Source organism: Arachis ipaensis, chromosome B7, assembly GCF_059453495.1.
Source record: "Arachis ipaensis isolate K30076 ecotype BB chromosome B7, ASM5945349v1, whole genome shotgun sequence".
NCBI lineage: Eukaryota > Viridiplantae > Streptophyta > Magnoliopsida > Fabales > Fabaceae > Arachis > Arachis ipaensis.
Window position 1 is genome coordinate 18,080,829 of NC_142442.1, and position 16,621 is coordinate 18,097,449.

A 16,621-nucleotide genomic window follows, 5' to 3' on the forward strand; every position below is an offset into this window, starting at 1 on the left:
AAAGTAGACACAAAAAGAAATACAAGTGAAAATATTTTATGAATTTTTTATTTTAAAATTTTTAATTATATTAACCGAATTCTAAAATATATTTTAAAAAAATTTAATTTTGAAGTATTTTTCATTGTAATTTTTTCATATATAATATATATCTAATTACGTATTATTGTGTCAATAAAAATAAGTATTTATTATTTTAATTATTATTAAATAATTTCAAAAAATATATAATTAATAAATAATTTTGTAAATGAGAGAGAGAGAGAGAGAGAGAGAGAGAGAGAGAGAGAGAGAGAGAGAGAGAGAGAGAGAGAGTTGTCATCCCGAATACTACTATTTAGTAGATCATTATTGAACTATGCAGTACTCATGCATCATTACATTGGAATTTGATCTTTCTCATATTTGCAACTTTTCAAAAGAGATAAAGGAATAAAGGATGATATCATGATACATGACAATAAAATCAACTCAACCCAAAAAAAAAAAAAAAAAAGAAAGAAATTGATGTCCCCTGCATGGGGCAACCCATTATAATAAGGATTGTAATAAGTTTTAATTTTCAAGGGACCAGGTGTGCATTCAAAATATAAATCACTTAATGAAGGATGCAAAGTTGTTATCTTGTCTCAAAATTATTTGATGGCCTTAGCAATCCATTTCACATAGGTTCCGAGTAAGCATCTGAGGTTGTTCCTTTTTTCGATGCGATCTAAGGTTGTTCTGCTCATAGAAAAAGGATAAAAAAATATGCACAGTACAAATAATAGAATATAATATTAAAAGTGTAACATAATATATATATACACACATTTTTCTCTCTCTATACTTTTATTTTATTTTATTTTATTTTATTTTACATTTAGTTTGAATATTAGAGAAAACATGATAAATTTCCAATACTAATCAAAGTGCCTAAAAAGGTTAATAAAGCAACAACCAGAATAGAAAGGAAAAATAGCGGCGGCTGAAAAAATCGTTGCAAATATTGTGAAAATAAAATGGTTGATCGTAATTAACGGTTATAATTTCGATGTGAAATCATTATTTAGAGGAATTACAAATGGCCATTAAACCATAGTTATAAGAATTGAATCGGTAATCGAACCGTTTAAACTACTGAATTATTAGATTATTGGTTCAATCGGTGGGTTACTGATTGAATCGGTTAATCCGGTCTTATATAAATAAAAAATAAAAAATAGTCAAAATTTTAAAATTAAAATTTAAAATACATATTTTTACTAACATTTTAAGAATATCCAGTTATTCTAAAACAATATGAAATAGGAATAATAAGTATTTTGTTAATTTTACTCTATCATAAATATTTTATTTTGTTTTTATATTAAAATAATAATTATTTTTAAATTTTAATAATTTATTAATAAATTTATATCTATTATACTATTATATACTACAAGTATTTATTAAAAAAATAATATTAACAGATATTATATAATTATAGAAAAAATAAATGAATTTATAATTATTGTTAAATAAAAATATAATTAATTTAAAAATAAGTGAATTTATAATTCAAATTAAAATAAATTAAATAGATTGATAAAAGATATCTATATATATAATAATTTGTAAACATATTAATTAGAATTGTGACAATATGATGGTTATGACTTGCTCTTTTTTCACTGAGGACAAGGGTTCGAAACTCACCCCACCTATTTTGACAAATTTTCACTTTTAACGGTTTGGTTAAAACGGTTTTACTGAGTTTGATCGGTTTTCATCAATTCACACCGGGTTTGACCGGTGAACACCGATTCTCTACCTTGTTCGATTCAATTAGCAGACCGAACCGACTTAAGATCCAATTTTTAAGTCACATAGATTGTGCGGCAGTCACAAACACCATAATTCTCAACGGTCGCAAATACACTATTTAGAGGTAATTATTCAAACCGTTGTTGGAAACTGTCATACAACTATTTTGCCATGCATATAACATGAATAACTAGTCAAATTAATTTTTGAAAGATCACTCGTTCTTTAAATTGGTTCTCGAAAGAATTTTTAATAAAATTTATCTTTTAAAAATTTTAAATTAGTAATGTTAGTCCTTCCATCACTTTCTTTGTTGATGGTACAAAATTTATTAATATGACATGCTAACAGATAGCACAACACACACTTAAGAGTTTTAATTGACTATTAAGATAATAAGTTTATGAAATTAAATCAAATCAAAATCTAATTAAGAAAAAATTTGAGGTATTAAAATTTCTTAATTTAGAATTGATTTTGATCTAATTTCATAAATTAATCATGTTAATAGTCAATTATAACTATTAGGTGTGTGTTGTAATGTTACTTAATGTTCTATATCAACAAATTCTGACGTCGTTAACAGTGAAAGTGACAGAAAAAATTAATATGATTAATTTAAAATATTTTAAAAGACGAATTTGATTAAAAAAAAATTTCAAGAACCAATTTAAAAAATGAATGATCTTTCAAAAATCAATTTGACCATTTATTTCATATAACATAAAACAACATTGATAAAGTGTAAATACACAATTTAGTAACGGTTCAAAACTGCCATTAAACCAAAAAATATCGCCATACCTGCTGGGTCTGTTGTAGAGAATGTATGTTAAGTAGGGATGTATATATAATATGTATATACCACTATTTTCTTTTTTATATATGCTTTACTATAGGAACTCAATGATATCTTTGGTTGATAAACACCAAAAATTAAAGCCATAAAGAAAGAAAGAAAGAAAAACAAAACCAAGCAAAGAAATATGGAAATAAAAAAGTGAGATTGATTATTTATACTATCAAGAGTATTTATCCCCTTTTTTCATAAATATATAATATTAGTTATTGTTTTGGCAATATATCTAGACAAAAATGACAAGCTGACAACTATTTATGAAAATATAAAATAGTAAAATAAATGTCAAATCAGAGTTAAATGATAAGTAATTAAATTTTGGTAACGGCACTAAACATGGTCAAACCCTAAAATAGTTTGACTTAGAGATATCTGGCATAATGTTATATATATAAAATCTCTCCTATATCAACTTAAATTAGTAAATATATACAAATATAAATAATTTTACATTTCACCAAAGGATGTTTGATTTAGATTATTTATAGAATTAATATTTAAAGTGATCCCTGAATTTACAGTCGAGTCTTAAAGTGGTCCTAAAATTAATAATTATTTAAATTTATCTTTAAAATTGCATTCCAAAACTCATAATAGTCCCTAAGACATTTTCCATCATAACTGAGGTGTATTGATTTCTCCCATCCTGGCAAACCTCCCCTCCAAAACTACGTCGTTTTGGAGATATATATATCAAGAAAAACCCTAATAGCCTTCAAATTCCCTCCCTAAACTTAGCCTCGACGCCTCTCTGTCTCCCCAAACCCCCCTTCTCTGTAGCTGCCTCTCGCTGGTCGCTGTCTCGGCACTGTGCTGTTCGCTCCTTCTCCAACCTAGTCTCTTATACTCACAACACTCAAACACGGCAGAGATAGAGTTCAAAGCCTCAACCTTCTCTGTCGTGCTTCTCGCCGACCTCCATCTCGTCATTGTGCCGCTCGCCAACCTCTTTCCTCCTTCTTCTTTTTTCTGGTCCGGTTCTCTCGCTCTGCGTGCAGCAGCCAAGATGAGGTTTTTAAATTTTTTTAGGTATTCAATCATTATTGTTAATTATTTTGGGTAATTGTTGCTGCTGATCCTGTTTTAATAAAGTTCCAATAGTTGATTTTTTATTATTTTTATTCTGCAATTGATGCTAATTTTTTTCTAATTGTTGCTATTTTTTGTGAATGTTACTGTTTAGGTCGATGATGCTTACTAATTAGATTTATTTATCTTTTCTTATTATTGCTGAATTTTTTGTGATCTTTTGTGATTACCATAACCCTAAAACAAAAATCTTTAATCTTTTCTGATGATGTTGTTGCTGATGATTAGATTTGGAAGAATAAAAGTAGAGAATGGAATTGAAGAAGAAGAAGATAATTTGAGATTAGGATTTTTAACCTAACAATGGAGACCAAATTGAATTAAAAACTTATATGTGCCACATAATATATATAGCTGTTGTTCTTTACTGTGGCATCCTCTGACAAATGTCATCATTTATTTTGTGAATATTTGCCAGACTGTTGTTAATTCAGGAACAAATTTAGAATAATTTTAAGTTTAAAAACAAATTAAAAGTTCAATTGTAAGTTAAGGAACCATTTTAAGATTTACCTCTTATTTATATGATGTAATTTAAAATTTGAAAGCAAATTATTAAGACTTGCTTAGAGAATCTCAAATTTTCCCATAATAACAAATATTTTCTTATGATCACAATATTTCTCACTTTGAATACACGTTTAGTAATAATTCAGAAATACAAAACTAAAAATTATTTATCAAAATATCCTTAATCAATTTATAATATAAATATTTCATTATTTATCATTCTTAATATTATATACATGTGGTAAATGTGAAAAATAATGCTTAAATATATTGAATAAAAAGATCTCTAAATGATATATATTTGTGATAATGGAACAAAATAATATATTTATATAGATATAATTTTCCATACCATATATACGGTGCTTTAATTTTCCTCAAGGAGAGTATAGTATGGTAATCAAGGCTAAAAGAATAATAAAATTTAGAAGTTGGGCATGTAGATTGGAGCCTTGGGTTAAAAAGAAAAGTCAAATTAAGTTGGTCTGGTAATTATTTCATTAGTTTATTTAAGTAAATGTTGAAGATTTAAATTCCGTTTTGTATATACAACAATCTATTAGTTAACGATAAACTTTTAAATAAAATTCTGATCTACGATGAATTAATTTTTGACCTGTTAAAATAAAAAATACTATGAAAAAAAAAAGAAAAAGATTAGAGTCTCGAGTGTTAGTAAAAGGCCTCTCTTTGGAGGCTTCAAAGTTGAGTAAGTAGGGTAAGTTGGTACAAAGGCTTCTCATCACATCAAACTCTTCGGTGCATGTTGCATGTTCGGAGAAAATGGACCAAGAACCATAATTAAATTTTACACTGAGTGTGACATTAACAATTATTATAAATAACATTTTCGGTTGTAGTAAACAGAAGAAAAAGTGGAAAAAAATAATTCCTCTCACGATAGGACATTTTCTATTATTTTAATTTTATGTTCTTTTTCCTTTGATTCCGTCATTACCTTAAATTAACAGAAAAGGGGGATAAATGAAATAAGACAGGACATTTAAAAAGTACGAGAACTCAATTAGTTTGGTTTATGCAATGGGAAACATTGGAACAACGTCAAAACAAATAGAGTAATAAAGATACTAAGAAACACACTACTAATTAATTAGTTGACCAACATGATCAATGTAATGTAATCATGTCTCACTTATGCACGACAACTTTAATGGTTACCATGCTTCCTCCTGTAATTTTCCACTCTCCGGTAACTTGGAAGGTAAATTACAATACCATTCACTTTATCTTTATTTTATTTTACTTTTTTCTTTCCTGAAAATTGCGACTAAAGTCAAACTTTGATGACTTGGCTAAAGGCATGTTTAAATGAGGGGAAAGAAGTGAAGAGGAAGGAAAGAAGTTTAGGGAATTTTTCATTTCTTAGATATATTTGGAAGTTTTGATGATGAAAGAAAGAGAGAGATTATTTATCACTTATCTATTATCTATTACTATCACATATATAATAGAAATTGGGAAGAATTTGATGCATAAAATATTCTTGTGAAAATATCTTATATATATTATATATAATTTATAAAATAAGTTTTATTAATTTCAAATGTTGAATACGTAACTTTTTAGTTTTTTTTTTTATTTTTTTAAAGATAAGTAAGAATGTACCTCCACCATCTAAACAATGAAAAAAATAATAAAAGTTCAAAATCAATACAAAGTTGAAACATATACTAAAGATTCTAAATAAACCAAAAGACTTAACCAACACCTATATTTCTAAACATCATCCACACCAAGAGAATATAACTCTTCCAATATAAAGATCATCCAGAATAATAGTTACGTAGTTACGTGTCCATTCTCATGGCAAACTAAACATGATCAGACAAAATAAACTGTTCCTAAATACCCACATATAATCAACTATAATCAACAACAAAGGACTCTATCACAAAAATCACAAAAAAAAAAAAAAATTACTATCTTAACGAAAATCAAATTTTATTATTATTATTATTATTGTTACGGACTCTCACGATCCAACCCAAAACAATTCGGCAGGTCGGGAACACCGACCCGACCTGAAACCCGAACCAACCTCCATAATAGGGAATCCGGTGGGTCGGTCCCCCACGCCCGGCCCAAAGCGCGTGCAACCACTCTAGCAAACCGGTTGGGGCGGCATTCTCGGGGCAACACCCGAAGTCCCGACCCGAACTCCGGAATGACCTGCTCCTCCCCACATGGATAGGGACAGCTCACAAGTACCCCGGCCAGTGGGCTAAGTCATTTATGGGCCCGCCCAGTACAGTATATAAGGGGAGACGTCAGCTCTCCCCCCGAGGTAGACACACACCTTACCTAATCTGGCTATCGTTTTGTACAGACACTGACTTGATCGTCGGAACGTCCTTGCAGGTGGCCACCCCCCTTCGTCTATTCAACCATCGGTTTCGCCAACCTCCAGCTCCAGACCAGGAACCCGTTCCGAGTCACTTTAGGGTCTCTCCCTCTCAACCCTTCACCATCACCCGACCCGTCGAGCACCCGAGATCATCAGGTGTCGAACATTGGCGCCGTCTGTGAGGACCCTGGAGCAGACATGGAGCGACTCCCCACTTCGGAGGAACTTCGCGAAGGAGGCGGAGCCCGCCTAAGCAAGGCAAGTTCGACAGCCCGTGCCGGCAAACAGCTACAATTCTCCGTTCAACCAAACCAACCAATCTACACCAAGACCCCCGAGAGACGTCCCTTCGGAGGAACGGGGGCCGACAGCGCCAAGATCATGCAAGAACTCAGGCACAGAGTGCAAAACCTCGAGCGAGAGCTGGCAGCGAGGAGCTGATCTCACGGAGACGTCAGCCGATCCCGCACCCGCACTCGCTCCCCCTCTTGAAGACGCGAGAGCCAAGAAAGGAGCCCAACAAAGCGCGACGAGGCGTATGCACAGGCGACCTCCCGACCTACCCAAAGCAGGTCCGAGAGCCACTGGGAGTCCCAGAGAGGGAAAGCCAAGAAACAACAGGATCCCGTTATCATGGGAGCCACCCCCTTCCACCCCTCGATCCTCAAGGTCCGGCTTCCGAAGAACTTCGACAAGCCGACGAACATGAGGTACTACGGGACTAAGGATCCCCAGGAGCACCTCACAGCCTTTGAAGCAAGAATGAACTTGGAAGGGGTAGGTGACGCGGTCAGATGCCGAGCATTCCCTGTGACGCTAGCCGGCCCGGCGATCCGATGGTTCAACGCCCTCCCACAAGGATCCATCACAGCTTTTGCGGACATCTCCCAAAGCTTCCTGGCTCGGTTCACGACGCGCATAGCCAAGGAAAAACACCCAATCAACTTACTAGGGGTTACCCAAAAACCCGGTGAGCCGACCAGGAAGTTCCTAGACAGATTCAACGATGAGTGCTTGGAGATCGACGGCCTTACAGACTCAGTCGCTAGTCTCTGCCTAACGAACGGCCTGCTAAACGAGGACTTTATGAAGCACCTCACTACTAAGCATGTCTGGTCCATGCAAGAAATTTAAAGCGTGGCCAAGGAATACATAAATGATGAGGAAGTGAGTCAGGTTGTAGCAGCCAACAAACGGCAGCTCCCAAACCCCCCAGCTCGGCAGGCCCCCCAGGTTGATAGATACAAAGAAGCTCCCAAGGACGGCACCCTAGGCAAGCAGTCCAAGCAACCCCTACGGGTAGGAAGGTTCACGAACTACACGCCACTCACGGCGCCCATAGTGGAGGTATACCAACAAATTGCAGACAAAAGAATCATATCCAGACCCAGACCATTGAAAGAAAGAACAGGAGGCAACAAAAGCCTTTACTGCGATTATCACAAGGGGTTCGGCTACAAAACCCAAGACTGCTTCGACATCAAAGATGCTTTAGAGCAGGCCATCAGAGATGGAAAGCTGAGCGAATTCTCCCGGTTCATCAGAGAGCCGAGGAGACGGGAACATGAACGCTCTGAGGAAGATCATAGCCGGACTGTCAAGCCAAGGCAGGAGCCCATAGGGGACGCCAACAACCCCCCAACCTTCGTGGTCAATGTCGTGGTCGGGCGCGACAGCCCTCCTAAATCCAACTCGGTGACAAAAAAGGATACCCGGGTCCTATCCATTTCGACGGAAGGTCCCACCATCAGCAGAGGACCTCCCACGATATCCTTTGGCCCAAAAGATAAATGGTTTCACGACCTCCCCGAGAACCCCCCATGGTGGTTACAGCAATGGTCGGCACAGGGTTAGTCAGAAGAATCCTCGTCGATACTGGGGCCGACTCCAACATCCTATTCAGAAACGTATTCGACGCCATGGGGCTCAAAGAGTCTGACCTCAAGAATCACCAGCACGGGGTCATGGGACTCGGTGATAACTACATAAAACCCGACGGGACGATCTCCTTCCCAATCTGCCTTGGAACCGGTGATGCCAAGAAGTCAGTTATGGCAGAATTCGTAGTCCTCGGAGACTCTACAGCATACAACATCATCCTGGGGAGAAAGACCATCAACAAACTCTCAGCCGTAATATGCACTAAATTCTTGACAATGAAGTTCATAACGTACAAGGGAATAGTTGGCTCCATAAGGGGAGACCTAGAAGCGGCGGTCGTTTGCGACAACACCAGTCTCTCCCTAAGGAAAGAATCTAAGAAGGCAGCTGGCATGTTCTTGGCAGACCTGGACGCCAGGATGGAGGACAAGCCGAGACCAGAACCAGAGGGGGACATGAAAAAGTTTCAGATAGGAAAGTCAGCAGACCAGTTTACCTTTGTAAACAGGAACCTGCCCCATGAACTCAAGGACCCCCTCATGGAGGTTGTAAGGGAAACGGCGACCTCTTCGCGTGAACACCATCAGACATGCCGGGATTGGATCCCGAGGTCATGTCCCACCGACTAGCCGTAAAACCTGACGCCAAACCAGTAGCCCAGCGGCGAAGAAAGATGTCTCAAGAAATGGCTGACGAAGTCGCCAAACAAACAGCCAGGTTAATAGAAGCAGGATTCATCAAAGAACTCGAGTATTCAACATGGTTGTCCAACGTCGTCCTAGTCAAGAAAGCCAGCGGAAGGTGGAGAATGTGCGTTGATTATTCTGACTTGAACAAAGCATGCCCAAAAGACTCTTTCCCCTCCCTAACATCGACACCTTGGTAGACTCGGCGGTAGGATATCGTTTTCTCAGCTTCATGGATGCGTACTTGGCTATAACCAGATCCCGATGCACCGACCTGACGAGGACAAAACGGCATTCATAACGCCAGGAGGTACTTATTGCTACAAAGTAATGCCCTTTGGTCTAAAGCACACAGGAGCCACCTATCAAAGACTAATGAGCAAGGTCTTCCATGACCTCATCGGCAAGACAGTAGAAGTGTACGTCGACAATATCCTGGTGAAAATAGCGGAGCCAAACAGGCTAATAGACGACCTCCAAGCTGTCTTCTAAGCACTAAGAAAATTCAAAATAAGGCTCAACCCACTCAAATGGGCATTCACTATGGAAACAGGGAAATTCTTAGGGTTCATGATAACACAAAGAGGGGTAGAGGCCAACCCAGACAAATGCAAAGCCGTCCTCAAAATGACAAGCCCTGGGTGCATCAAAGACGTGCAACGACTCACCAGGAAACTCACGGCTCTATCCCGGTTCCTCGGTGCCTCGGCAGAAAGGGCCATCCCATTCTTCAACCTAATGAAGAAAGGGATCACCTTCGAGTGGACCCCAGCGTGCGAAGAAGCGTTCAGCCACTTCAAAAAGATACTCTCAGAACCTTCCGTACTCAGCAAGCCTAGAGAAGGGGAGCCCCTGTACTTATACCTAGCTGTAACCACACAAGCAATTGCAGCAGTCCTTGTCCGAGAAGAAGACAAGACTCAACGCCCAATATACTTCATCAGTAAAGTACTCAAAGGGGCGGAGTTGGAGTACACTAAGTTGGAAAAGTTGGCCTACGCCCTACTGACCTCATCCAGAAGACTAACACAGTACTTCCAAGGGCACGTGATCATCTTGAGAACCGACCAAGCCATTCGCCAAGTCCTCCAGAAACCTGACCTCGTGGGAAGAATGATGGCATGGGCAATAGAGTTGTCCCAATACGATTTGCAATACGAACCCAGGCAGACAATCAAAGCCCAAGCCATGGCAGATTTTCTGGTAGAGGTCACATGGGAGGCTCCCGACGTACCAAACACGCGGTGGAAGCTCCATGTTGACGGAGCTTCCAACTAAACGTTTGGAGGGGCCGGGATCATTCTCGAGAACTCAATAGGAGTAGCTTATGAACAATCAATCAAGTTCGACTTTCCAGTCTCCAACAACCAGGCAGAGTATGAGGCTCTGATAGGAGGGTTAATATTAGCCAAAGAGGTCGGAGCATCAAGGGTGGAAGTCAATAACGACTCCCAGATCGTCACCTCTCAGATAAACGGCAGCTACCAAGCCAAGGACGCACTACTACAAAAATACCTGGAAAAGGTAAAAGAGCTATGCAAAAGCTTTGAGGAAATCATAATTCAGCATGTCCCTAGAGAAAGAAACGCCCGAGCCGACCTCCTTTCCAAACTAGAAAGCACCAAACCCGGGACGGGAAATAGATCTTTAATCCAAGGGCTAGCAACTGAACCTGCAATCATCATGTGCGCAGCCCAGATACCGAATCCTTCCTCATGGATAGGTCCTATCCTCCGATACCTGGAGCATGGCGAAACCCCCGAGAATGAAAAAGAAGCGCAGACCACCAGAAGAGAAGCCTCCAAATATGTGATCTTACAAGGACAGCTGTACAAACGAGGACTCCACCAACCCTTACTCAAATGGCTACGCTCCGACCAAACGGACTACGTCCTGAACGAAGTCCATGAGGGCTGTTGTGGTCACCATATCGGGGGAAGATCGCTGGCATGAAAGATCATCCGAGCAGGATATTACTGGCCCATAATGATGTCGGACGCCCAGGAGTTCGTCAAAAAATGCAACAAATGCCAGGAAAATACCAACTTTCACAAAGCTCCACCCGAAGAACTCAGCCTGATGATGACCCCCCGATCTTTCGCTCAATGGAGAGTCGACCTCTTAGGGTCATTTCCACCTGGGCCTGGGCAAGTGAAATACCTGATAGTAGCCATAGACTGCTACACCAAATGGTTAGAAGCAGAACCACTGACTAGCATATCTTCAGCAAATTGCCAAAAATTCATGTGGAGGCAAGTGGTCACCAGGTTTGGAATCCCAGAAACCGTCATATCCGACAACGGGACACAATTCACCGACAAAAAGTTCAAAGGATTCCTAGCATGACTAGGAATCAAGCAAAGGTTCTCCTCAGTCGAACACCCACAAACCAACGGCCAAGTAGAGGCAGCCAATAAAGTCATCTTAAAGGGGCTAAAGAAGCGACTTGAGGGAAAGAAGGGCTCATGGGCAAACGAGCTAGCTTCAGTCCTATGGTCTTACAGGACCACCCCCCCAATCATCTACCGGTCAAACCCCCTTCTGACTCACATACGGGGTCGACGCAGTCATCCCAGTCGAAGTCGGGGAACTGAGTCCAAGGTTACTCCTCGAAGGAGGAAATGAAGCAATCGAAAAAGATCTGGTCGACGAGACAAGGCAAATGGCGCATCTAACAGAAACAGCAATTAAACAAATGATAGCCCTAAGGTACAATGGCAAAGTACTAAGAAGAAGTCTGGGGGAAGGTGACTTGGTCTTACGACGCAACGACATAGGGCTGCCAACCCCAGGAGAAGGCAAGTTGGCCGCAAACTGGGAAGGCCCTTACAGGGTAAGAGAGATCCTCGCCAAAGGAGGCTACAAGTTGGAGAAGTGGGATGGAAGTGAGGTACCGAGAACATGGAACATGGCAAACCTGAAGAGGTTCTACTCATAAGAAGAAGCAACCACACGATCTGATGACCTTGCCTCCTCCACCATAATTTCCTTTGCATTCCTTTTTTACTATCTTCCACTTAATTATGTATTACATCAATTCTTTGCTTTAAAGTTCTACAATGCGTATATAATAAGTTTGTCCTTTTGCAAGATCACGTCAAAATAAAACGACGAAAAATAAACGGTCGACCTAACGGAAACACGGGACTGATCACCCCGGGAGCCAAAGGGACCCAAAGCAAAAACAGCTCAGCAGCAAAGCAACAAAAACGATAAATACCATAAAAGCGGTAAACCAAAAAGCCGCGACGGCCTGGTTAAGCGAAAAACAAATAATAATAGAAGGCCACGACAACCCGAGAAAGCAAACAATAAACAGAAAATGGCCTAATATAGATAAAGTGCCAAAAAGTTTGTTACAGATAAAAGGCGCCTTAAACAGGCCCTGAGATAAAAACAAATTACAAAAGATAAGGCAAGAAGCATAAAATCTCAAGACTTGAGGATGTCAACAATCTTCCTGTCTTCAACAGTCTTGAGAGCCCCAACCTGGGAAAGATCGAGATCGGGAGCCAGCACGGCCACCTGAAGCTTAATCCCCTCTTTAGTCAGCTTTACGGCCTCCCAGGCCCTCTTTGCAAGCTCCTTGTTTTTCTTCTTCAGGGCGGCCATCTCCTGACGAGCAGTTGCCACTAAGATCTCCGCCAACTTCAACTTCTCCTCCAATTCTTTGACTTTCTTCTCAGCAGCAGCAGTCTCACCACGAGAAGTATTCAAATCTTTCATCAATTCGAGGTCCCGATCTACCAGCCTGTTGATCTCTTTGGCATCCTCCTCAACCTTCTTCTCCTGCTCAGACAACTTTGTCTTCAGAGACTCCTCCCGAGATCTTGAATCTGTCAGATCTTTCTGGGAGTTTCGAAGCTTCCCTTCTAAAACATGATAATTTTCCAAGATAGGTTCCACCTTCTTGGCAATAGCAGCAGCTCGAAGAAGGCTGCGGTAGATCCACCTCGCCTGGCCAGAGAGGTCGGCATTCCGGAAAAATTCTTCAGTACTAGGAAGCAACTGGGGCTCAATGAAACCCCCAGCATCAAAGTTCTTTTCCATAACAGAGAACCCCTTCCCAGAGTCCTGATTCCTCTTCTTCGGGTTGCCAACGACCTTCAAGTCGTCGTTATCAAGCCCCAGATCCTCCTTATCAAAAGGAGCCTCCGCCTCCACACTTGGGTTTGCTGAGGTGTTCTCAGGGGGGACCTCAACCTTCTCCGGCTGACCTTGGTCGGCTCTGTCAAACCGACCACTACCCTCCCCAGCATCCTCCTGGTCCTGACTCGCCGAAGGAGTCGCCGAGGAGTTGTCACCACCCTCATCATCCCCTTGGATGCGGTTCATCAAGTCAGCTAAGGTTTTCTTCCCACCAGCCATGGAAACTATAAGCAAAAAGCAAAGGTGTGAGTGATAGAAGAGCAAAACACTAAAAATGCAAAAAGTAAAAAACTCACCAACATATGACCGACTGGCCCCCCGGTCTCCCATAACCATGCGAGGGTTAAGATTTTTCTCGCTGAAAATTGCCAACAAAATATCGGCAATGTTACGATCTTCCGGACTCAACTAATTATAGGATATTTTTATCAAATAATCAGACCCCTCCCTGAAACTCCAGTAAGTCAGAATCCGCCTTTTCCCCTCGGCAGTAAGCCAGAAAGGTTGATGACCCTCAATTGGCCTGACCTTGAAAAAAGTAGACTTGAAACCATGGAAGGAATCCTCAAAGAGGCCAAAAATCCTACGACCCTGTGGGACTTGAAGGACATATATCCCTTCTTCGCCTTCCCCTGACGAGAAGGGTTCGTAAGAAGGAAAAGGTAGAGAAAAATATTTACAGAGGTTAAAAGCTCCAGATATTCACAAACCATCTCGAAGCACCGGATGGCAGCCCAGCTGTTCGGGTGCAGTTGCGACGGAGCAACATCGCAACGGTTCAACATGCCCATGACAAAGGGGAAATGGAAAACGAACCCGCAAGGTCGTGAACATAGGCTCATAAACCCACAACCAGTCGACAACTCGTGGAGCTGCCAGGTTCTTCTGGCAAACGCGCTCCCGATCAGCAGGAACATGAACTTGATAAAATGCTTCCTCGGGACCACCCCCACACAAGAGCCCAGCCTGGCGCAAACCTTGTAAGCTCTCCTTAGTGACTTTGGAAGGTGTGTCCTTCACGTCGGAAGAAACCCACGCATAATGATCGACGAAGTCGGCTAGCGGTCGCTAAGCCTGATTCGGAAGAACAAGGCGCTCGGCCATACCTACATTGGGGGCACCACTTAGTCAGAACGGGAGTTCGGGAACCCTTAAAGTAGTAAAAATAAAACTATAACTCCCTAAGTCACCCTCTAGATACCCATACACTAACCCATAATTCAAGCAAAATCTAAGGAAAATTCAGTGGCGCCCCCTCTAAAAGAAGAAGCGGCAAAAACAAGCAGAAACCCAGGCATGCATAAAGGAAAGCACACAAATAACAAAAGGAAATAGCAAAACAAAACTGTAAAAATTAACGTACCAGGAAAGATGAAGAAGTAGGCCGAAAAGTTAAAACAGAAACAAAAGCAAGATGAAGAAGAACGAACAAGTAGCAGAAAAGAGAGGAGAAGCAGCAGCGATTCGAGGGAATGGAAGGAGGAGAAGAGTGGAGAAATGAGGAGGTTGTGAAAATAAAAAAGGGACGAAGAATGTAACCGTCAAGGAGAAGCGCCAAAAGGCAGGGGCACATTCGTCATTTCGCGCAAATTTCAAAATCGCGAAATGATGGGCATTTAATGCCCAGCGCAAAAGCCAAGGAGGCAACACCAGGGAGAAGCGAGATGACCACGCGTGGAGAACACAAACGGCACCAACGAGATCCCGAAGAGAGGGATACGTCCCGACTCGGCGAATGAGTCAAACGCGCCCAGTCATGGGCTTCACACCCTAAAACTGGCACGTTTAGGGGCACTATTACGGACTCTTACGATCCAACCCAAAACAACCCGACGGGTCGGGAACACCGCCCCAACCCGAAGCCCGAACCACCCTCCATAATAGGGAACCCGGCGGGTCGGTCCCCCACGCCCGGCCCAAAGCGCGTGCAACCACTCCTAGCAAACCCGTCGGAGCAACATTCTCGGGGCAACACCCGAAGCCCCGACCCGAACTACGGAACGACCTTCTCCTCCCCACGTGGACAGGGACAACTCACAAGTACCCTGGCCAGTGGGCTAGGTCATTTATGGGCTTGCCCAGCACAGTATATAAGGGGAGACGTCAGCTCTCCCCCCGAGGTAGACACACACCTTACCTAATCTGGCTACCGTTTCGTACGGATACTGACTTGATCGTCGGAGTGTCCTTGCAGGTGGCCACCCCCCTCTTCATCCGTGCAACCATCGGTTTCGCCAACCTCCAGCTCCAGACCAAGAATCCGTTCCGAGTCACTTCAGGGTCTCTCTCTCTCAACCCTTCACCATCACCCAACCCGTCGAGCACCCGAGATCATCAGGTGTCGAACAATTATTATTATTATTATTATTATTATTATTATTATTATTATTATTATTATAAAATTGCATTAATAGGCATATTAATACCCTAGTAATAATAATTGATAGTTATTTTTAAAAAATGAGTTTTGCTAAAAGGTTATTAGTGTAGACAATAATATTAATGTTTCTTTTACACATTAATTTATTTATGGAAAAATAAAATAAAATATAATTTTAACGCAATATAATATTTAAAGAAGTATAATGTAAAACTAATTAACAGTTGTCAAAATTCAATCCCTACATCACTCCAAAAGGAAATACATTGGTTTAAGAAAAAGAGATATTGGAATTAGGGTGTGGATTTAAATTTTGTAAAACTTTTTAAGAGGTATTTGTACTTTTTAAAAGTATAAGTATTTTATTTTTTTAGTAAATTAAAAAAAGTTTGTACTTGCATTTACATTTCTTGAAAAATAGATATGTTTTTAAAAATATTTAAAGTGAAGATAGTTTGTACTTATCAAAATTAAAAAATCTAATATAATTTATATATTAATTAATATTTAAATTTAATTTTTACATTAATATCTATTATAGTATTTTTAAATTTTAAAAATTATTTTTTTAAACGTACTTGTTACTTGTATTTATTAAAAATTATTTTTAATTTAGTTTACTAAATATGAATACTATAACTTTAAAAAAATAACTTTTATAAGCAACTTCTGAAAAATAAAAATTTTATCAAACTAAACTTCAATGCTTGAAAAAAAGTGTCTTTTAAAAAATACATCTCCCATTTTTTTTAAAAAACAATACTATTTGTCAAATTTATTTTTTATCTTTTTCACACCTTTTATTTTTCAAATACATTTTTAATATTTAATTATCCAATTTTAATCCACCATATGTTTCAAATTTAACATGTGGATTTTGTACATTCTTTTAACAACAATACATAGGGTTGAGTATG

The 16,621-nt window shown here is 39.7% G+C and overlaps 2 protein-coding genes across 2 annotated transcripts; one reads left to right on the forward strand and one right to left on the reverse strand.

Moving 5' to 3' along the window:
- Positions 1 to 7,241: 7,241 nt before the first annotated feature.
- On the forward strand, positions 7,242 to 9,118 carry LOC148550484 (uncharacterized). Its single transcript, XM_088494511.1, has 3 exons — positions 7,242 to 7,513; positions 7,745 to 8,346; positions 8,442 to 9,118. Exons 1-3 carry the CDS (start codon positions 7,242 to 7,244, stop codon positions 9,116 to 9,118), a joined length of 1,551 nt encoding a protein of 516 aa, XP_088350637.1.
- Positions 9,119 to 12,607: 3,489 nt separating this feature from the next.
- On the reverse strand, positions 12,608 to 13,660 carry LOC148550485 (uncharacterized). Its single transcript, XM_088494513.1, has one exon. It carries the CDS (start codon positions 13,658 to 13,660, stop codon positions 12,608 to 12,610), a length of 1,053 nt encoding a protein of 350 aa, XP_088350639.1.
- Positions 13,661 to 16,621: the final 2,961 nt, after the last annotated feature.